The sequence below is a fragment of the Cajanus cajan genome, chromosome 11, assembly GCF_000230855.2.
Source record: "Cajanus cajan strain Asha chromosome 11, NIPB_CcT2T_4, whole genome shotgun sequence".
Classification (NCBI taxonomy): Eukaryota; Viridiplantae; Streptophyta; class Magnoliopsida; order Fabales; family Fabaceae; genus Cajanus; species Cajanus cajan.
The window spans coordinates 35,716,019-35,738,670 of record NC_138527.1 but is presented as its reverse complement, the minus strand read 5'-3'; the positions used below and the strand labels follow the sequence as shown (position 1 = coordinate 35,738,670).

General features: G+C 34.8%; 4 protein-coding genes and 1 long non-coding RNA gene across 5 annotated transcripts; 4 read left to right on the top strand and 1 right to left on the bottom strand.

Moving 5' to 3' along the window:
- Nucleotides 1-404: 404 nt before the first annotated feature.
- On the top strand, nt 405-5,229 carry RUS1 (root UVB sensitive-like protein (Protein of unknown function, DUF647)). Its single transcript, XM_020351687.3, has 6 exons — nt 405-1,462; nt 2,402-2,458; nt 2,638-2,836; nt 3,147-3,262; nt 3,672-3,848; nt 4,503-5,229. The coding sequence occupies exons 1-6, from the start codon at nt 557-559 to the stop codon at nt 4,779-4,781; spliced, it is 1,734 nt and encodes a 577-aa protein (XP_020207276.1). The 5' UTR covers nt 405-556; the 3' UTR covers nt 4,782-5,229.
- LOC145953237 (uncharacterized) lies at nt 4,425-6,703 on the bottom strand. Its single transcript, XR_014430788.1, has 2 exons — nt 6,566-6,703; nt 4,425-6,327 (listed from the first exon to the last, which is right to left on the bottom strand). It is a non-coding gene; the product is annotated as an uncharacterized LOC145953237 (long non-coding RNA).
- LOC109792294 (2-oxoglutarate (2OG) and Fe(II)-dependent oxygenase superfamily protein) lies at nt 5,381-8,590 on the top strand. Its single transcript, XM_020351689.3, has 4 exons — nt 5,381-6,302; nt 6,599-6,774; nt 7,745-7,815; nt 7,893-8,590. Exons 1-4 carry the CDS (start codon nt 5,646-5,648, stop codon nt 8,021-8,023), a joined length of 1,035 nt encoding a protein of 344 aa, XP_020207278.1. The 5' UTR covers nt 5,381-5,645; the 3' UTR covers nt 8,024-8,590.
- On the top strand, nt 8,304-11,082 carry LOC109792293 (Tetratricopeptide repeat (TPR)-like superfamily protein). The gene is made up of 2 exons (XM_020351688.3): nt 8,304-8,419; nt 9,497-11,082. The coding sequence occupies exon 2, from the start codon at nt 9,686-9,688 to the stop codon at nt 10,952-10,954; it is 1,269 nt and encodes a 422-aa protein (XP_020207277.1). The 5' UTR covers nt 8,304-8,419; nt 9,497-9,685; the 3' UTR covers nt 10,955-11,082.
- A 6,931-nt stretch (nt 11,083-18,013) lies between these two features.
- Nucleotides 18,014-19,003, top strand: LOC109790071 (uncharacterized). Its single transcript, XM_020349169.2, has one exon. The coding sequence runs from the start codon at nt 18,014-18,016 to the stop codon at nt 19,001-19,003; it is 990 nt and encodes a 329-aa protein (XP_020204758.2).
- Nucleotides 19,004-22,652: the final 3,649 nt, after the last annotated feature.

Genomic DNA, 22,652 nt, shown 5'->3' with positions numbered 1-22,652 from the left:
AAATTAATTCATATTTTTGTCAATTATATAGATGTTTATTATTTATTTTTAAATTATTTACAATATTTTATCTTCATTATGAAAATTTTCATATTTCATATTTATAATATAAAATATGTATTATAAATATATTACATCTCTTTTATTAGTAATATAAAATATATATTACGTTATAATTCTTATTTAAGGCAATTAACGGTTAATACCTTACAAGATTATAAATATTTATAAAATTAAAAATAGATTTGTTAAATACGAAATAAAACAATTATTGGGAGTAAAATAAGTAAAAAATAGTGTAATGGAAACGGAATAATCCATTTATTATTAGCATAGATAAAAAGGCTATATTTATGTAACTTTTCTACTTTTAAAAAAAGGTTGGAGTTGTGCCTAATTACTAACTAGTTTAAAACAAGCACACTGATTAAGAATTTAGCAGCATGGATATGAACAGTGAGCGTAACCGGTCACGTTGGTTGTTGGATACTGCCCTCAACCGAATCCCATGATTTCAAACATTTGACCTTTCTCCTTCTTCGCCGGAACCACCCAAATGGGCTGCACTTCCACGCCCTCCTCCCTCTTCACTTCTTTTCCACTCCGCCACCGTCCTCCTCCCTCGCCGCCACATTTCCCCGCCGCCGCCCGCTTCCGCTCCATCCACCAAACCCCTTCTCACACCCTTCGCTTCTCCCTCCTCCCTACATTCTCCGGCGGAGGCGGCGGCGATAACAACAACGGTGGTGGTAGTTGGGGTAACCCCTTTGACTCCTCAGACTCTGATTCCAATCCCAATTCAAATTCCAATCACACCCTTTTCCTCTCCCTCCTATGCTCTTCCGCCATCTGTTTCTCCTGCCACCTCCTTCTCGTCAAAGTCTCAAAGGCCAAAACTTTATCCGAATCCGTTTGGGAAGTCAAAGGGGGCAAGTGGACCAAGCTTGTCCCTGATCACACCAACGATGCCTTTGTCTCCTCACAACATGGGTTGTTCTCCGAGGTTTCATCTCTCAAACCTTCGCAGTTTTTAAGCTTCGTGTGGTTCAAGTGCTTGGACATCTTGAAGCGGTTGATGCTTCCAGAAGGTTTTCCCCAGAGCGTGACTAGTGATTACTTGGAGTATTCTCTGTGGAGAGGGGTTCAGGGTGTGGCTTGTCAAGTTAGTGGGGTGTTGGCGACGCAGTCTTTGCTCTATGCTGTTGGATTGGGAAAAGGGGCTATTCCCACTGCGGCTGCAATCAATTGGGTGCTTAAAGATGGAATTGGGTACATGAGTAAGATCATGTTGTCCAACTTTGGTCGCCATTTTGATGTTCACCCCAAAGGGTGGAGATTGTTTGCTGATCTTCTTGAGAATGCTGCTTTTGGTTTGGAGATGTGTACTCCTGCTTTCCCTCAGTTTTTTGTGCTCATTGGTGCTGTGGCTGGGGCCTCTCGCTCTGCTGCTTCTTTGATTCAGGTGATGGAAGTTTTTAGTCTATGATGGCTTTGCATTGGCTTTGAATGTTTTGGTTTAGATAGTGTTGGTAAAGACAGTTTGAGGAGTGTGTAGGATTCTAGAATCTGTACCTTACATGATGATTCCATTTATTCAGGTCATTCTAGTGAGTATGAGTAGAAGATTTAAATGAATACAATGCATTAAGTATGATAATGATTTGTATAAAGTGATTGTCTAATCTATGTTTACCTCCAGTGGTGCTTGGTACCTATGATTTTGTTTTCAGAATATTGAACAATTTAGGTATTATCACCTGATTGAAAACATGGTAGTCAATAAGGTGCTATAATGGAGTGGTCCTAGGCTGCTTTGTGATTCAAATAACAGCAGTTTTCAATAGCGGCCATTGTGGCTGCAATAGCAGCCTTTTATGAGCTATAGCGCTACTACCATGATATAACCTTCAAAAACATTTTAACCCTTGGAAAATGGTTGTTTGTGCTTTCTTTTTGGGTAAAATATTCCACAAATGTTATGTGTGTTCCTTCACACTTTATAAGACTTTTTTTGTTAGAAAGGTGTTATGTTCTTTTTTCTTCCTTTAGACTTCCCAATTCACATTCTGCTGATTTTTATCTAATTTTTCATGTTCTTTTTCTTTTAATTTCATCACCATCTTTCATTTTTTTGATTTCATTACTATGTTCTTATTGCTCCTATATTGATGGCAATCGTGTGTGTAAATTGTGAACTTCTTTAATTTGGGTTATTTTGTTTTGTTTTTTCTGAGTATTTATATGTTTAGTGTATACTATTTAGCTTGTATCATATACCATTTAAAATAGTGGTCATTGTGCTTCCTGCTATAGCATTTCTGAGTTTCCTGCTAGGCAATGCTATCTGAGATTGATAACTATGATTGAAAGTTTGAAGTTTGAACTGTTTTTGTCTTCACAGGCTTCTACCAGGAGCTGTTTCTTTGCTGGTTTTGCTGCTCAAAGGAATTTTGCTGAGGTGAAAAATAGGTCCTTTCTTTTTTATTAAATAGAAGTATTAAGTTAATGATTCAGCACAACATCATTTTGTTTTCTTAGTTTGGAAGATCTCCATTTAGTGCTATAAGGGGTATGATTCATGACATATTTGCTTCACTTATATATTGCTTTCTTTGTGAAAATAATTGTAAATTGTAGGTGATTGCTAAAGGGGAAGTGCAAGGAATGGCAAGTAGGTTTATTGGTATCGGGCTTGGTATAGGATTGGGTAACTGCATAGGCTCCTCCACACCCCTTGTTCTTGCTTCATTTAGTGTCATGACTTGGATCCACATGTACTGCAATCTGAAGTCATATCAGTCCATTCAATTACGGACTTTAAATCCTTATCGTGCAAGTAATTTATAATCTCTTTCTTACATCCACTCAAACTCAATCATGTGGGAGTTGTGTTCTATTACTCTTAGAGAGAATTAGTTTACTTTTGACTGTTGATGAAACATTGAATATTCTGTCATGTCTCTTCTATATAGATTTAATTTTGTTATAAAATATTGCAAGTTATTGTAGGTTGCAATTATACAGAAGTCTTAGAAATGTTATTGCAATCAATTCTTGGAGGACTTGGAAATCTGGAAATGCTACTAGGGGTTGATTTGTTTATTAAAAGGTCAAAACTTTATATATCTTGTTGATTATGTTGACAGGCTTGGTGTTTAGTGAATATCTACTAAGTGGCCAGGCACCTCCGGTTAAAGAGGTCAATGATGAGGAGCCACTATTTCCAGCTGTACCCATATTAAATGCAACTTTTGCAAACAAAGTGAGTTAATCTTGCTTGTGTTAAAGTTTAAAAGTTATGACATTTAAACCTTTGAAACAAAGATCCTCCCCATTCAAAATTTGCTTCTTGCTAAAATTAGATTGACTTATTTATTTTGATACTTCAAATAGTACTTCCTTGCTATGATAACTTGTCGGGAAAGTTACTTTTGCAACTCTTTAGGGTTTTTATATGATCATTGTTATTATGCCACTGTTATTCCTTCTTCACTACACTTATCAACATGGGTTGAATCCAGGAAGTATCTAAATTAACATTATATCACATATACTCTTCTAACATCAATTGATAGGTTGCCTAGAAGGATGGCCAAGTATCAGAAATTTTTGGTATTATGTTTTGCACAATCTAATTTGTATGTATTTTGGCTTGTTTACTTTTGTAATAGGCACAATCAATTGTTTTATCATCTGAAGCAAAAGATGCAGCTGCAGAAATTGAACGTCGTCTGCAGCTTGGATCCAAGCTCAGTGAAATTGTCACCAGCAAGGAAGAGGTGATTGCTCTCTTTGGGCTTTATAAAAATGAAGGCTACATCTTGTCAGAGCACATGGGAAAATTCTGTGTAAGTTGGCAACTGACTTCGTTTTAATTTTTCCCATCCTAATGAGTGGGTTGGGATGAGCATTTCTCATTATATATTTTTTTTAATGTATGTGTGTATGCTTAAGAGTATCTTCTTCTCTCTCTCTCTCTCTCTCTCTTTGTCTGTCTCTCTTTTTGTTTTGGGGGTGAGGTGGGAGAGACTTTTTGAAAATAAGAAATAAATAAGTCCAATATTTTGGAATTTAAAGGACACATTAACTTTTCTTATCAGGAAGCAATTGTATAGGAATTTTTCAACTTCTATCCTTGTTTTTGGCTCCAACCTTTTTTGGAGTTTTTATCAACCAACTTTTATAGTGGGGAGGTCCAAATGTAAAGAGATTTGTGTGAAGCATTGAAACAAGAGAACTGTGTTAATTGGAGGCAGAAGGCTACCCACAATTCATTTTTATCTTGTAGCTTTTCTTTTCCTTTCTGAGCTGCTCTGTTGTGTTTCTCCATCTCCAAAAATAAAGACTGGAAGCTATAGAGGTTGAAAAATGTTGAAGTTTACTTATAAAATGGTTTTCCCTGTGAGGCATTAGCAAATTGGCACATAAAGTTTACTTTTTTTTTTTTTTTTTTCTCTCAATTTGAGAGGCTATTAATTAAACATTTGCCATGGTTGATTCAGGTTGTGCTCAAAGAAAACTGTTCACAGCAAGATATGCTCAAGGCATTGTTTCAGGTAAATTACCTTTATTGGTTAGAAAAGAACGCAGGAATTGGAGGAAAAGGAACCCTTTACGATTCCAAACCTGGTGGGAGGCTGCATATATCTCTGGATTATGTGGAAAGGGAATTCAACCATGTCAAAAACGATGGAGAATTGGTAGGCTGGGTCACAGATGGGCTCATTGCAAGGCCTTTGCCCAATAGAATTCGTCAAGGCAACACAGCGTCCTCGAACTGAGTGAGCAGCTGATGTGGCAAAAGATTGATAGTTTTCATTCATGACCACTTGCATTGCTGCATGAGGAAGCTAGTTGGACTCAAGATGTCTTGGAGATCAAGGCACTGATTGGTTCTTTGCCATTGGTTGTTGACTTGAGCATTCCACACTGCAAAGCATGCAACAAGTAAATGGCGCCAAGATAACCAACCACAAATAGTCGAAGCCATTTGGTGACATGGTGTGGCAAAAGCCCCATTTTGCCTTCCATTGTCATTCTCAATCAATGGACTTACCCGGAAACAGTCAAGTAACTGGGAAACACAGAAAACTTCCACTCGGGAGATTGCACCCCACGGATAAACTGAGATGTGCATCTTTTGCTTGTTTCACAACCAAACTTGTATCGAATACATCATGCAGTTGGCAAAAATCTCGTACAAAATACAAATATATTTTCTTCCATAAATTTGATGTTTCTCAACCATTATAGATTGACTTTGCCCTGCAAATGATACAAATGCTTTCATGCCATTGCCTGTATATTTTGCCAAAAACAATTTTGATTTAGCAATTTGTTAAAGGTAATAGTTATACAACACACAATGCCTGTAAAAACAAAAATCATCACCCGCTTAAGGTTTACGTTTAAATTAATACTTTCACATTCTATTTAATCCTTGTCTCCGTTTATGTTATTATTATGATAAAACTTACATACAAGGGTCACCTATGAAATTCTCATTCTGTCTGATTCACCTGCGTTCAATGGCTTAAAAGTCAACAATGTGATCACAATCATAACTACATACAAGGATCATTTGATTCCATGTTACATATAAAAAGCTCGAGAGACGTGTTGCTGAGAAAGTGAGAGTAAGAAAGATGAAGGAGGAGATAGAGGAACTGTGGAGGGAAGTGAGGGATTTGAGTTTGGGAAACAGCGGAAGAGTGGAAAGACTAGAGTCCCCACCAAGTCCCCTTCAGTTCCTACGAGACTTCATCACCCCAAACAAGCCATGCATAATCTCCAACGCCATCACACACTGGCCCGCACTCTCTTCCTGGCCCCACCCCTCCTACCTCTCCCAAACCCTCTCCGCCGCCACCGTCTCCCTCCACCTCACCCCAACCGGCGCCGCCGACGCCCTCGCCCCTCTCCACTCCTCCCTCTGCTTCGCCTCCGCGCACGTGCAACATGTGCCCTTCCCCCACGCCCTTCGCCTCATCGCCTCCTCCGACCCCCCCAACCTGGTGGCTTACGCGCAGCAACAAAACGATTGCTTTCGCTCCGAGTATTCCCCTCTCGCCGCCGACTGCGACCCCCACCTCGCCTGGGCCTCCCAAGCCATTGGCTCCGAGCCCGAAGCTGTGAACCTCTGGATCGGTAACCATCACTCCCGAACCTCCTTCCACAAGGATCACTACGAGAATCTCTACGCCGTTGTCACCGGCGAGAAGCACTTCTTGTTGCTTCCACCTACCGATGTTCATCGCTTGTACATTCGTCACTACCCTGCTGCCACATACACATATTCTGAGGTATTTTCATTCTGATAAGTTTCTCCTGAGATGAAAAATTGAAACAAACTTTTCTAGTCGGTGAAAATTAGTTTATGCATCAGTTAAAAATAAAATTTTGGAGGAACTAATAGGATAACATTTCTACATATTAGTTTATGCAGTTTATGGAAAAGTTTATTTCAATTTTTCTTTTTATTTTTCCCTCTCATAAGTGTTTCCGAAAAAATTTATCCATAGTGATCCTCTCTATCAAGTTTGGGTTTTGGTACTAAAAGTGTTACCTTTGGAAGTTGATTTCATTTGGGTGTTTGTAGGATACGGGGGAGTTTGATTTGGAACTTGAGAAGCCAACAAGGTATGTGCCTTGGTGCAGTGTGGATCCTTATCCTTCTCCGGAGACCTTGGACGATGAGATGGCTAAGTTTCCCCTTTACTTCAATGGCCCTCGGCCTTTTGAGTGTACTGTAAAGGCTGGAGAGGTTCTCTATTTGTAAGATTCCCTTGCGTTGTGTGTTTTAATATTATGTTTTCTTTCTTCTGTTGGGAATTCTTTATCATCTGTTTATTTTCAATGTTTTGCTGATTTTACTGTTTATAGGACTGTTATATGTCAAGTGATGCTTTAGCTCTGGTTCTGCGTAATTCGTGTGTAGAAAAAGAGCTATTGCATTGTGATACCATAACATGTCACTCAATTCATGATTAAACAACTTTACTTTGTTTACTATATGTCAAGTTCATGAAACACGGGTATTATTCACGAATTGTTGTTTGGAGAAGGAGATTGTAATTCCTCTTCTGAACATAACCCATATTCAGAACTCATTACTTCGAATTCTTTAGTGGAGAAACAGATCATGAATCCATGTCTCATATGATAAATTTGAACCCGTGACCATGAATCATGATCTCTACGTCAAGGCATAGTGGCATACCTTGCTGCTGCGACAACTGCCAAGGTTCAGTATGATATTGATTGAAATAACATATCTGTGTTAGGATCGTAGTCATTCGTGCATTATACTTTTTTCTTTCAATCCATTTTCTCTAATACTACTGAAGTAACTGAACTTAATGGATGTAGTGATTGTGAGCCGTTTTACGAGCTTACTGGAATAATCAAACTCACCTGAATTTTTTTGCCATGCTAACTAATCACCATTAAAGAATGATTCAATAATATATTTTCTTATTTCTTTTGTTGAAATGGGAACCAAACTGATGGAACAGTTCATGACCTGATGTAGCTCAAAACACTAATGGGGATATTCTGGCAACCTTGTAATAAAACTTTGGTTTTTGCTTTATTTGGTAGTATCAAAGAGTATCGGATTGTTAACTTGAGTATTGTGAGTGGGACTTTAACAAACAGTTCAAATTCTCTCTAATCTTATTGTTGAGCATCCCTTCTGTAGAATATGCATGGTAATGCCCAGGCTGACAGGATGTAATTACTGCAGGCCTAGTATGTGGTTTCATCATGTTAGACAGAATGCAGATGATGGAGGATTAACTATTGCAGTAAACTATTGTAAGGACCAAGCCTTCCCTTTTCAGTTTCATGCCCAATTTTAATAAAAATTTTGATGCTACTTATATTTTATGCAGGGTACGATATGCAGTTCGACATTAAGTATGCTTATTTCAACTTCTTACAATCTATTCAATACCGATCTACTCCAAGTCCAATGATACATGATAAATTATCTGAGGAGACAGATTCAGGTCCTGATGTTTAAGACTCTTGATGAACTTTCATTCCTCAGCTGCCATATTTGATTATTTAGTAATGTGGGGATTCAAGCGAATGCTGAAGACCAAAAGTAAAGGGCCACTTGATCTAACACTTTAAGGAAACAGTATGAGAAAGCATTATTTCCCAAAACGTGCAGCTACTTGTTCGATTTTGACACTTGACATGACTTGGTGTGAAGTGCCACCATAATTTTTTTTTCCTTCACTTGTATCATTTGATGCCAATTTTCCCTGTTATCATTTTATTTTTCTTCTTTTTGCTAGGGTGGCTTATTATTCCTATTCGGGAAATTGTCCCAAAAGTCAAAACTGGGGCTACTTTTTCTCCTATGGATTCTTCTAATTGTTTTCCTTGTCCCCCCAAATCATCCTTCTGCCTGGTTAGTACCAACTCATTGATTTATATATTTGTATCATGCAATATTCTTGAATTGTTTACAATTTAATTTCCCCCTCCTATCGTGTCTATTTCTCAATGAGACTGTGTTAGTTTCTGTTGGGAAAATGCTTTTGAACAATTAAAACGAGTCAAATTTTGTTTTTTGTTTTTTGTTTTGTTTTTTTTTATAATTTATTTATAAGAACACTTTTGAAATGCGTGCACAGAAAAAAGATAAAATATGAATGACGGAGACCAAAATAAGTCACGGCAAATATTGGAAAAGATTAAACAAAAGTCGTTATATTTGTATCATATAGCTAGCTACATGGTGTGTATTTTTTTATGACAATAGTTCACTTTGAGTTATGATAAAATATGAATTAAGTTTGTGGAGGAAAGCAAGTGTGAAAAAAATAATGAAGCTGTCGGAGAAAGATCTTATCTTAAAGGATTTTGCTGATTTATATGGTGATCTTTTAGTCCTTGCCGCGTAGAAGGTCTATAATTATGTTTTTATCGGTTTGATTAATACGAAAATCAAGAAATCTGTAAACACTTCAATATTCATTTCATTTTTATTGATTAAAAAATTATTGTACCAAATATTTCCTTAATTTGCAAAGTACCCTATTGACTTCCCACTTTGAATTGTTAGTTCTGTTCGTTTGAAATGTTAGTTCTGTTCGGGTGTTATATATATATTTTAGAGTAAATTATATTGATATTCCATGCAGTTACGTGAAAGTACACACCCTCTATGTTTTTTACTTCGCTTTTTTTTTTTTTTAATGCTTATAGTATTTGAAGGATAGTGTAATATATTTTTAAATAATTAAGTGAAATTAAGGGCCATGAATACAATGTTAAGAGGCTTCAGTATATATTGATTTTTGAACAATTAAGTAGTTATTGTAGGATGAAAAAAATCAGAGTCTTCAGTATAATATTTTTAAACAATTAAGTAGTTGTTTTCAGAAAACAATTAAGTAGTTTCAGTAAGGTGAAAAAGAATAGGATGCACGTGCAATCTTATAAAAGCTCAACGTGTATGTAATATACTCCATTTTTTATGCAGAGGAGAGGATAAGAGAGCCCGAGAAAAGAACAGAAACTGAACGCTGGTGTTTCGGTGGTTAGGGTTTAGGGTTTAAGAGAAAATACGTATGGCGGTGTTTGAATGTTTAGGATTGGGGGTTCAAGAGAATTATGATAGAAGAAAACATAGATAGGGTGAATCGTAGGTTGTTTATCGTCCACCTTAAAAATGGTTCTCATCACTGCACCATTGCCAACAGTACCAACCCACCACGTATTCTTCGACGAAAACGTGGATTTCAACAACAAATACCCACGTACTTTGCCTCCTCCCAACCATCAACTCGAGCTTCGACTACCCCTGCGCCGCACCATTCACAACTTCCCTAATCACACTTTCCCACAACCCCTTACTCCCAAAACAACCACTTTAACAAAGAAGAAAAAGAAGAGAAAAGGGGCTGCAACCTCTGACATATTGCACTTAATGGACGCTCTACCCTTTCCCATATCCATTGATATCTACACCTCTTTGATAAAAGAGTGCACCGTTTCCGCCGACCCAGAAACCGCAATTGAGTTGTACACGCACATCGCCAAGAGCGGCATCAGACCCCCCTTGTCTTTCCTCAACCGGATTCTCATCATGTTCGTGTCCTGTGGTCTGTTGGAAGATGCACGCCACCTGTTCGACAAAATGCGTGTGAGGGACTTCAACTCTTGGGCAACCTTGTTTGTTGCGTACTATGATAATGCCGATTACGAGGAGGCTACGGATGTTTTTGTCAACATGTTGGGCCAGTTGGGTATGCTGCAATTTCCTCCGTGGATATGGGCTTGCCTTCTCAGGGCCTGTGCCTGCACTGTGAATGTCCCTCTGGGAATGCAAGTTCATGGGTGGTTGTTGAAGTTGGGGTCTTGTGATCACGTGCTTCTCAGCAGCTCCTTGATCAACTTCTACGGGAGATTCACGAGCCTGGAAGATGCGAGTGTTGTCTTCAATGGGGTGTCTCGGCATAGCACTTTGACTTGGACGGCTAAAATTGTTAGTGGTTGCAGGGAAAGGCATTTCTCTGAGGCTTTTGGCGACTTCAAGGAGATGGGAAAGCGAGGGGTGAAGAAGGACTGCTTCACGTTTTCTAGTGTTCTCAAGGCGTGTGGCAAGATGCTGAATCAGGAACGGTGTGGTGAGCAGGTTCATGCTGATGCTATCAAACTTGGGCTGGTCTCGGATCACTATGTGCAGTGTAGTTTGATTGCCATGTGTGGCAGATGTGGGTTATTGAGAGAAGCAAAACGGGTGTTTGAGATGAGCCGTGAGGAGAGAAAGGATGATTGTTGGAATGCTATGCTTATGGGTTACATACAGAATGGTTTGTATATTGAAGCTGTTAAGTTTCTGTATCAGATGAGGGCTGCTGGAATGCAGCCCCAGCAATCCCTGCTTAATAGATTAAGAATTGCTTGTGGAAGTATTACTTACTCAAACATGAATTAACTATGTAAGAAGTATATTATTGTACATTGACAGTGTAAAAAACGTTTAATGGATACCCCCTCCCCTCTTTTTTTTTTTTTTTTAATGTATAAATTTGCTCGACTTCAAATATCCTGAAATTTTATTCATTCTTTTTGTTTTATACCTATACACCTATACACTGTCAGTGTAAAGTTTTTTTACACTGACAATTAATTATATCTTTTAATTGTGTCGTGTTATTGTTAAAAGTAAATATGTTTACAGTGATATGACACAATTAAAAGATATAATTAGTTGCTAGTATAAAAAAAATTTTACACTAACATGTATAGGTGATTAACTCTAAATATAAGGCCCATATAGTGTGAGTTTGGTTTTTATTTTTAAAATAATTTTTTCTTCTCTCCCCACGTCTACATAGAAATTTACGCGGAAACTTCTATTCATAGCTTCTAGAATTTAGTTAAACATGATTTTTCACGGCTCAACTCTAATGTAAACACACACATAATTTGGTTGCCACGTGTGGAACATGTGGGTTATTGAGAGATTCAAAACTAGTGTTTGAGATGACTGGGATGAGAGAAAGGTTGATTGTTGGAATGCTATGCACATGGGTTACACAGAAAATGGTCTGTACACAGTACATTGAAGCTCTTAAGTTTTATGTTTTATGGTCATCGAACCCACTCCTTTTATACGTCTGGATCTTTGTACCCATTATCTGTATGATTTGGATCTCCACCCATATTGTTTTTAGGGTTTTGATTACATCTCATATAATTAATAATATATTTCCTTATATTTTTTTTATGTAAATATTCTTGTATTTTATTTTTAATCTCGTAAGATTTTTCAGATATATCACTTTCTTCATTTTAGCATTCATCTTTCACTTCACCCACCCTTCTACCGCCAACCTTAAAGTTATAATGAGATTAAAATAAAATAATAGTACTGAAAATTGCTTTCTGTTTAAACATGTTATTTCGAGAAGTAATTTCTAAAACTATGTTTATAACAAAATAATACAGTTTTAGAAATTACTTTTTGAAATAATATATGCTTATTTTAATAAGTAAATTATAACTAAAAAAATAATTGTAATCATATCTTATTAATTGAAAAATTAATGATGGTGTCTTCAAGAAAATGCACCAACTTCTTTTCTATTAATGTGGTTAATCGCTGATAAGCCATAATAAATAAATTCACAAAAAAAAAGTATTATTGAATGAAAACTTAATTTAACATATTAACTTGTACTTTGTATTCAATATAGGAAATAAAATTATGATATAATACTATTTTTTTCTATAAGAAAAAGAGAGCGAAGAAAATAGATGTAAAAGATTTAAAGAATAACGAAAATGGAGTAAATTTTTTTTTTAAAGAATAATAAAGATCAAAGAAAAAATAGCATTTAAAGATGATATCAATAAGATATTAGTCTGATTGCTAAATACATGAACCAAGAAAATAAAAAAAATAAAATAATAAAGAAGCACTAACATAAAGTGGCTGAGGATGAGATAGGTAGAGGAAAAAGGAGTCAGTGTAACTGAAAAAGATCTTTTCAAAAATAGTTTATATGAAAAATGAAATAAATTAGATTTAACGCGGATACACATGACAGGATTCGGACCCCTGATCTTGCGTGGATTAACTCCTGCCGCTGAACCACACACTTGAGGTTAAAGAGAAACATATTTATTAACAAAGAGATGTATTTGTTTTTTTTTTTTATATATATGTTTTTGGATCCTACGCCAAATACTGATATGTATTTGGATCCTTGCGTCAACATTTTATACTTTGGATTCTAGCACCTACTAGTTTATGTTGTCGGGTTATCGTGTCTCCTATTTGTATATTCGCTTTGATATGTTTTTAATTCATGTGAAATTACAAGTTTTGATTTTGTTTTTTATAATTTTGTTATTTATATAAAATTAAAACTAATATTTTTAGTTTTTATATTTTATGTAATTTTTTAATTCTTTTTTTATTAATAGGTTAAATGACTATTTTAAATATTTCTTACAAATATTAGTAATATCATATCAATATTTAATAATCTAAAAAATTGTATAGATTTTTACAATAATTATTATTTATCTACTTTAATATGACTGTGAAGAACGAAAAATAACGACTTAAAATTTTTAAGATATAAAAATTTAAAAAAAATATTTTAAAAAGATCAAAATCAAAATTTTAGAAAGATAAAAAATAATGTTTATGAATTTTAGAAGGATGAAAAGTGAAAAAAATTTACAAGAAATAAAATCAAATCTCACTTATTTTATAAAAATTAAAAATATATTTAAGTTTTCAATAATTTTTTTTTCATTATGTTCACCATTTCATGTTTTGAGTCTTAGGCTCATTTTTTTTTTTGTCTTAGACACTCACATTCATTATTTTTATTTCTTTTGTTTTTGCCTCCACTACTTTTATTTATTAAATTCTTACTCTATTTTTATACTTTAAATCCTTTCGTCAAACTATGATTTTATATCTTGGGGGTTTTGTTTTTCTTTCTTGGATCTTGCACCTATTGTTTTTATTTTTTTGGTTTTCGCACCAACAACTTTAATATTTTAGGATATCATATCCATTGATTTAATGTTTTAGGTCCTTGAGTAAATTACATTTATTTATTAAACTATATATTTGTTGTTTTTTTGTTTTGGTCTTCGCACTTGTTGATTTTTATGTTTTGGATGCCTGTTGACTTTTTTTTTTAATATATCAATTTTTATTTTATTTTTTTTGAATAATCTCATCCTCATTTTATTTATTAAAATGACCCATTTATTATTTAAGGTGAGAAATCGGTTGGGGAGAACCGATTTCTCACCTTCAATTTTTATAACATGTAAAAGTTTGTAGTGAAAACCGATTTCTCAATTGCATGATTTTATTTGTTTTTTTTTTATTTTTGATTTTTTTATTCGTTTTTGTTTTTTTTTTCGTTTTTGTATTTTGTATTTTTTTTGTTTTTTGTTTTTTTTTGTTTATTTTTTTTGGTTTTTGGTTTTTTGTTTTTTTATTTCGTTTTTGTTTTTGTTTTTGTTTTTTTATTTCGTTTTTGTTTTTATTTTTGTTTTTTTTTTCGTTTTTGGTTCATGTTTTTTGTTTTTTTTGTTATTTTTGATTTTTTTTCCAGATTTTTAATTTTCTTATTTTCATATTTTAATTATAAATTTTTGAAAATATTTAGTATTTTTTAAATAAAATAGTTTAGTTAATTTTTTAGAATAAAAATAAATAATGAAATAATTATTAATTTTAGATTATAAAAATGTATTTAAAATTAAATTTAAAGAATAAAATTGAATAAAATTAATTTTAAATAGAATATTTTAAAAAGAAAATATTATGATAAATGACAACTTTAAATAAAAACAACATTAATTGAGATGAACAACTTGAAATAAAAACAAAATATAATAACAAAATAGGAGATCAAATAAAAAAGAACAACAACAGAATTACAATCTAGGAAATTACAATCCAACTTTAATGATGTCTATGCCTACCCGTTCCACACCTCGGAGGTTGTCGGTTCCTTGTTGGGTTTCGACGACCAATGCGTGGTTGTTGTGGTTCAACCTGGTCCTTGTCATGTTCTATATTAACAGTATCGGTAACTGGATTTGACGAACCACTTCCACCGACCTCAGAGTGATAAGACGAAAATGAAGGGAAATTCATGCTTTGCATGTAATTATATGCACTTTGTGGCGTGTATACGTCGACGCCAAAAAGATTGCTCATGAAGTCCCCTATTAGAGTTGTTGTTGATGGTGGTGTGTACATGAATTGTTCATGGTGCGTATGAAATGATGGATAAGACTGAGGATGTTGTTCCACACTATAAGGTGGGTGATTATCTCCAGCCATTGGGAATGTTGTTGCAGTTGTTGTTGGGAGTTGCGTACTAGAAGTGGATGCATGAGATGAAGAATACTGGCTACAAAGAAATAATTTAGAATTAGCACGAAACCATTGTAAATACTCCAGAGTGTGTTGGAGAGGCCCTTGAAGTGGTTCCCCGAAAATAACATGTTTGCGTCTGTCTTTCCAAATCGAAATCCAGTCTGCATGTTGTTGAGCTCAGTTGGTGTCGCTATGTCCTCTCATGTCTATGTCGTGCATTTTATCAAGATTATGAGCTTCGTTGGGGATTGGTTGCCATAAGCCAAATTACAATTGGACTCTATCAGTTTGATGCCAGACTATAACTGCAAATGAAGTTAAAGCAGTACAATTAGCCCATATTCTAGAATCCTTATAAGCACGTGCTGGCAGTGAGGACTGAAATTCCCTATATGGCATCCATAGAAACTGTAAAAGAAAAAGGTTAAATATTTGACTTGTTCGATGTAAAAGAGATTATGTTTGAGAGAAGTTTACATTGTATTACCTCGTTATGGTTCATGTTGTCATATCTTAATCTATAGCCAAGTAAGTCTCCATGGAGCGTCCCTGAAAATCTTAGCCCTCTTCCTGACCACCTAAAACATTTGTACAATTATAAAATTTTAGGTTAAATATTTTACTTGTTCGATGTATTAAAGTGGTATAAAAATTACTCCATACCTTGATGCTAGCGGAAATGTAATATCCCGTTGGACTCTTGGTTGGATGGAAGACATTCTATACCAAGCCCAAGACTGTAGAAGCAAAGAACATCCACCCATTTTCTTTGAGGATGGATAGATTGCCCTACACAATTCTCTATACAAATGTTCCAAACAAGCAGAACCCCAACTATATCGTCCTGCACGTTCCAAGTCAGCCAATAATGGTAAATACATTAAGTGAATTCTATTACCTGACTTGTCTGGCATAATGACACCACCGATCAACCCTAAGGTATATGCTCGACAATGTTGAAGCAATTGTTGTTGAGTGGGTTCATCTGGTAGTGCAATTGTATGGTCTCTTAACCATTTGAGTTTTATGCTTGAGCCAACTAGAGTTTCCCCTTTTGGAGGTACGAAGCCTAACAACTCGTAACATAATTCATCCCAGTCAAACAAAGTTGGTCCTGTTACTGGTTTGCCGTCAATCCTTAAACCCAATTGTAGTGCCACATCTTCCAAAGTCACCGTGCACTCACCAACTGGGAAGTGAAAAGTATGTGTCTCAGGTCTCCACCTCTCCACCAAAGACGTTATCAAACAATCATCGATTTTAAAATGTCTTATTTTCGCAACCTCGGCAAAGCCAACAACCTCCAACAAATTCTCAATTCTTGGGTCAGGTGTAGGCATGGAATGATAGTAAGATTGAATGACTTGATCACTTGTTTTCTACGAAAATGGTAGAATTGAAATGTTAGTAAAAGATAATATTAGTTGTAAACATTATGCAATGTATAATAACTTACCATAAGATGAGTTTCATTTGACCTATAGAGGTGTTGTTTCCACAACATAGTTAAAGATGAAGAAGACATTCTTGAAGAACAATAGCAACGAAAATCAATACTGTAATAGCTGAAGAGAAATGATCTTTTGTTGTGTGTTTAGGGTTGGATCGTATGTAGTGTATATATAGTGGAAAAAATCAATGGTTGATGCAGAGTCATGAATGCTTTGTCCTAGAGCGTCAGAAAAGTAATTGCTTTGTGCAGGGTGTCATTGATGCAGTGTGTCAGAGCGTCAGAAAAGTAATTGCTTTGTGCAGAGTCATGAATGCTTTGTGCAGGGTGTCATTGATGCAGTGTGTCATTGATGCAATGTGTCATTGATGCAATGTGTCATTGATGCAGTGTGCCAGAGCGTCAAAAAAGTAATTGCTTTGTGCAGAGGCATGAATGCTTTGTACCAGAGCGTCAGAAAAGTTATTGCTTTGTGCAGGGTGTCATTGATGCAGTGTGTCATTGATGCAGTGTCCCAGAGGGTCAGAAAAGTAATTGCTTTGTGCAGAGTCATGAATGCTTTGTACCAGAGCTTCAGAAAAGTTATTGCTTTGTGCAGGGTGTCATTGATGCAGTGTGTCATTGATGCAGGGTGTCATTGATGCAGTGTGTCATTGATGCAGTGTGTCATTGATGCAGTGTGCTAGAGCGTCAGACAAGTAATTGCTTTGTGCAAAGTCATGAATGCTTTGTACCAGAGCATCAGAAAAGTTATTGCTTTGTGCAGAGTCATGAATGCATTGTTTACGGTTGTTGAATGTAATTGATTGACTCCTAAATCCACCTTCTATTTAAATGATACGAATGTTGGGTTCAGATGCAAAGTGAAATTGAGCTAAGCTTTGTTGTTTCTGTGTGTTAGTCCTTGTCTACAACAATGTCTTCCTCTTCTTTCAATGTGTTAGTATTTTTCAATGGTGAAATCACGCAAACAACTCAAGGGGATACTTTTGTATCCTCTGACACAATATTTTTATCAATTAGATCACATATCACATTTGATGCGTTGAAAGATAAGATCCAAAGAAGAATTTCATTACCACAACCACATTCAGTTGATCAACTTTACTTTCGGTATCCACAAGTGGTAGGCGAAGGAATGCTTCATTTCTGGGTTGTCAAGCTTACCGACGATGAAGATGTTCATGATATGATTCAAATGATTCGTTCCCTTAAATATCTAACTTCTGCTGAACTATATGCAGATCTCACACCAATTATTTCTGAAGAAGAAAACCAACCTTCTACCGATGAAAACCAACCTTCTATCTATCACAACCAACCTTCTTCGTATGAAAACCAACCTTTTTTTTTATGAAACCCAACCTTCTTCATATCACAACCAACCTTCTTCCTATCACAACGAACCTTCTTCCCATCAAAACCAACCTTTTTATCATCAAAACCAACCATCATTAGATGATTTTCATACACATGGATCATTTACCAACCTCCTAACATCTGGAGTCCAACAAGAAGAACAACAGGAAGGAGTCCCTGAAGTTGGAGTTCCTGAAGAAGAAGTTGGTCCTTTCAGTGAGGGGGAAGATGATGCAAGACTCTAACAAGACGATGAAGAAGATGAACAAGATCGTGTTGTACAACAACCTCAGCACGTAAGCACATTCAGTTTTCCTTCACACATGCATAATGTTGATTTGCAAACAGATTTCACCGACCTAGAGTATAGACATGCACTTGACCATGTTGACGTCAAGTACTCTATTGACAGCCTATTTGAAGGCATGACTTTCAACACAAAGGAAGAAGTCCAACATGTTCTAAATGCATACCATATAAAGAAAGGTTTTTATTACAGGGTCGAGAAATCGTCACCAACGTTAATTGTTGCACGCTGTGTTAACAGTACATGTGATTGGAGGTGCAGAGCGGCTTTTATTAGTAAAAGCCAAAAATGGGAGCTTCGTAAGCTATCAGGTGAGCATTCTTGTTCATCACCTATTATTACACAAAATCATGTTAACCTTGGCTATGTATATATTAGCAAAAGTATTCTTCCTTTGGTGGAGAGTGATCCATCCATTTCTATTCCAACAATAATAGCACACATCAAAAGTGCTGAAGGGTACACGATCTCATACCGCAAAGGTTGGATGGCAAAGCAAAAGGCAATTGAAGACTTACATGGTAACTGGGAACAATCTTACCATGATTTACCCAAGTTGCTTAGTGCCATGAGTGGATTTCTTAATGGATTTGTTGTTGAGAAGCAAACAAGGCCACTATACAACCAACAAGGTGAGATGGTTCATCATTATGTTCAATTCCATAGAGTATTTTGGACATTTAAACCTTGTATCGATGGGTTCAAATACTGCAAACCCATTGTTCAAGTTGATGGCACATTCTTGTATGGCAAATACAAAGGAACTCTCCTTGTGGCCGTGGCTCAAGACGGTAACAACAAAATCTTTCCAATTGCCTTTGCAATTGTCGAGGGTGAAACAGCAGAGGCATGGTTTTTCTTTCTACATTATCTCAAAATACATGTTTGCCCTCAAGATGGCCTTTGCTTAATTTCGGACACGAGTCTATCAAAAATGCCTACGCTAGACAAGACAGTGGTTGGACACCTGAGAATTCAGTGCATGTATTCTGTATTCGCCATATAGCTCAAAACTTCATGAGGCATTTCAAGAATACAGAACGAAAAAAATTAATCATCAATATGGGTATGTACTTAACATCATTAATTACTTTAATTTGTTTCATCATATTTCAACATTACTAAATTGTTCATTTTTTCCTAATTTGATTTCACAGCTTATGGGATGACTGAGCCAAGATTCAATTACTACTACAACACGCTAAGGAGCGAACCAGAAACTGAAGGTGTAATTGAATGGCTCAACACCATACCAAAAGAACAATGGACTCTTGCATGGGACGGTGGCCGACGATAGGGACACATGACTACTAACTTGGCTGAGGCAATTAACTCCATTCTTAAAAAAACAAGAAATTTGCCAATTTCTGCAATCATCATGTCGACTTATAAGAGATGTAATGCCTTATTCATCCAAAGGGGGAAGGAAGTCGATGCTAAACTTAGGACTGACCAAGTTTATACGGAAATAATGAATAGGGCCATGAGAGATGCAGAATCAAAGGCTAATACTCATCATCTCCTCGAATTTGATCGTCACAGTACACGTTTTTTTTGGTGCAAGAGACCATTAACCCAAGGGAAACACGACCTACTGGAACTTTCACGGTTAGACTACATGACAACTGGTGTGACTGTGGAAAATTCCAAAAGCTACACATGTCATGCTCCCATGTTGTTGCTGCATGTAAGCATGTTCACCACGATTATAAATCTTACATAGATCCGGTATATACATTACAATATGTTTCAAATGTGTATAACGAATTATTTGGTGAACTGCCTAATGAATCTTATTGGCCGGATTGTGAAGAACCGCAAATCATACCAAATCTGGAAAAGATTGGAAATAAAAAAGGTCGTCCAAAGTCATCCAGAATACGCACTAAAATGGATATGGTTGAACCAGGACAACCAAAAAGATGTTCTCTCTGCAGAAATGTAGGTCACTCAAAGAAAAAATGTCCTTACCGTCAAGGAAGTTCAAGTCATCAACCTTAAAATGTCATCAAACCTTCCAAATATTGTATTTTGTTTTCTAGTATTTTATATAAATGTTTTATCTTTTGTTAAAATTTTTAATTAATATTTATTTCATTATTTATTTAATTAATAATTATTTCATTATTTATTTTTATTCTACAAACTTAATTAAATTATTTTATTTGAAAATACTAAAAAAATAAAAAAAAACTGAATATTTAAAATTAATATACGAAAATAAAAATTTGAAATCTGAATAAACAAAATAAAAAAAAAAACAAACAAAAACCAAAAACAAAAAAAAAACAAAATACAAAAACGAAAAAAAAAAAAAAAACGAAAAAAAACAAAAAAAAAAACAAAATCACGCAGTTGAGAAATCGGTTTTAAGTTAATCGATTTCTCACTGCAAATTTTTACATGTTATACAAATTGAAGGTGAGAAATCGGTTCTCCCCAACCGATTTCTCACCTTAAATAATAAATGGGTCATTTTGATAAATAAAATGGGAGTGAGGTTATTCAGAAAAATAAAAAAAAAAATTGATATATTAAAAAAAAAAGTCGATGCCTGTGACCTATTTTTTTTTGTCTTTAGTCTCCCCACTACTAATTTTTATGTTTTGGATCCTCACACCAATTATTTTTATTTCTTGGGTTCTTCTACCTATTGATTTATTTATTTGGTCAACATACTCACTATTTTTTATGTTTTTGTTTTTCATACCCACTATTTTTATGTTTTAGGACTTCGCCTCCATTACTTTTATTTATTGGGTTATTACACTTTCTACTTTTATGCTTTAGGTTCCTTCGTTATACACTGCTTTTATATCTTCGAACTTTTGTGCATTTTTTTTTCTTGGACCCTTATGCCTAATACTTTATGTTTTTGGTCACTATGTCGATTACTTTAATATTTTGAGTCATCATATCTACTACTTTAATGTCCGAGGTCCTTGAACAAATTACTTTTATTTATTGGGTCACACATTTGTTTGCCTTTTATGTTTTGGGTTTTTGTGCTCGTTAATTTTTATGTTTTGAATTCCTATGACTTATTTTTTTTTTGTTTTAGGTTTCTACTCTAATTATTTTTATGTTTTGAATCCTCGCACCTATTATTTTTATGTCTTGGATCCTTGTACCTATTGATTTATTTATTTGGTAACCACACTAACAACTTTTTATGTTTTTGGATTTCATGTCCACTATTTTTATGTTTTAGATCCCTATGCACATTGTTTTTATGTTTTAGGTCCTCACCTCCATTAATTTTATTTATTGGGCCCCTACACTTGTTACTTTTATGTTTTAGGTTCTTTGTTATACATTACTTTTATATATTAGGCCTTTGTGCCCATTGCTTTATGTTTTGGATCCTGTGCAACCACTTTAATATTTTGGAGCATGGTACTCATTGCTTTAAAGTTTTAGGTCTTTGGGCAAATTACTTTTATTTATTGGGGTCACACTTTTGCTTCTTTTATGTTTTAGGTCTTTGCACTCATTGATTTTATGTTTTGAATCCCTATGACCTATATTTTTTTGTCTTAGGTCTCCATGCTAACTGCTTTTATGTTCTAGATCTTCACACCTTTAATTTTTATGTCTTGGGTCCCTAAACACATTGTTTTTATGTTTTAGGTCTTTGCCTCTCCCACCTTTTTTTATGTTACTATTATACATTCTACTTTTATACTTTAGGTTTCTTCATTGTACACTACTTTTATGTCATGAGGATTTGTGCCTTTTCTTTTCCTGGGCCCTTGTGCCTACTACTTTATACTTTTGGTCTTCATGCTAACTACTTTAATATTTTGGGGTATCATACCCATTGCTTTAATGTCTTAGGTCCTTAGACATATTACTTTTATTTATTGGGTCACACATTTGTTGCTTTTATGTTTTGCATCTTTGCACTCATCAATTTTTATGTTTTGGATCCCTATTACCTATGACTTTTTTTTCTTAGGTCTCCATGCTAACTATTTTTATATTTTGGATTTTCACACCTATTATTTTTTACATGTCTTGGATCCTTGTACCCGTTGATTTATTTATTTGGTAACCACACTAACTACTTTCTATGTTTTGGTTTTTTATGCTCACTATTTTTATGTTTTATGTCCCTATACACATTGTTTTTATGTTTTAGGTCCTTGCACTTGTTGCTTTTGTCTGAGTTTCTTCATCCATTACTTTTATGCTTTGGTTCCATTTTCACTTTTTTTATGTCTTGCATCTTCATATTTGTTACTTTTATTGATATTTGAGTCTTTTTCTCCTCTCTTTCATAAAGTATAAATATTAGATAAATAGATAAAAAATTATATGTTAGGCAAAGCTCTTAACTCCGTTGATATATAGCTTTAATTGAATCACACATTATCTTGCTACTAAAATTATGAAAGAAAAAAAATTAAAAAGGTAATGTGTGATTTACTATGTTTTGAAAACTAGACTGGTTGGTCAGATATGGAAATTGATCACCTAATCGATTCAAATGAACCACAAAATTACTTGTTAAAAAACATAAAAAAATTAGAAATTTGGTATAAAAAAAAAGATTTATAATCACTCAAAACATTCTTTGATGAGAGTAGTTTTAATTATTTTTTTCAAAGAATGTGTTTTTTTAGAAAATTTTATTAACTTTTTATCTCTTTTAA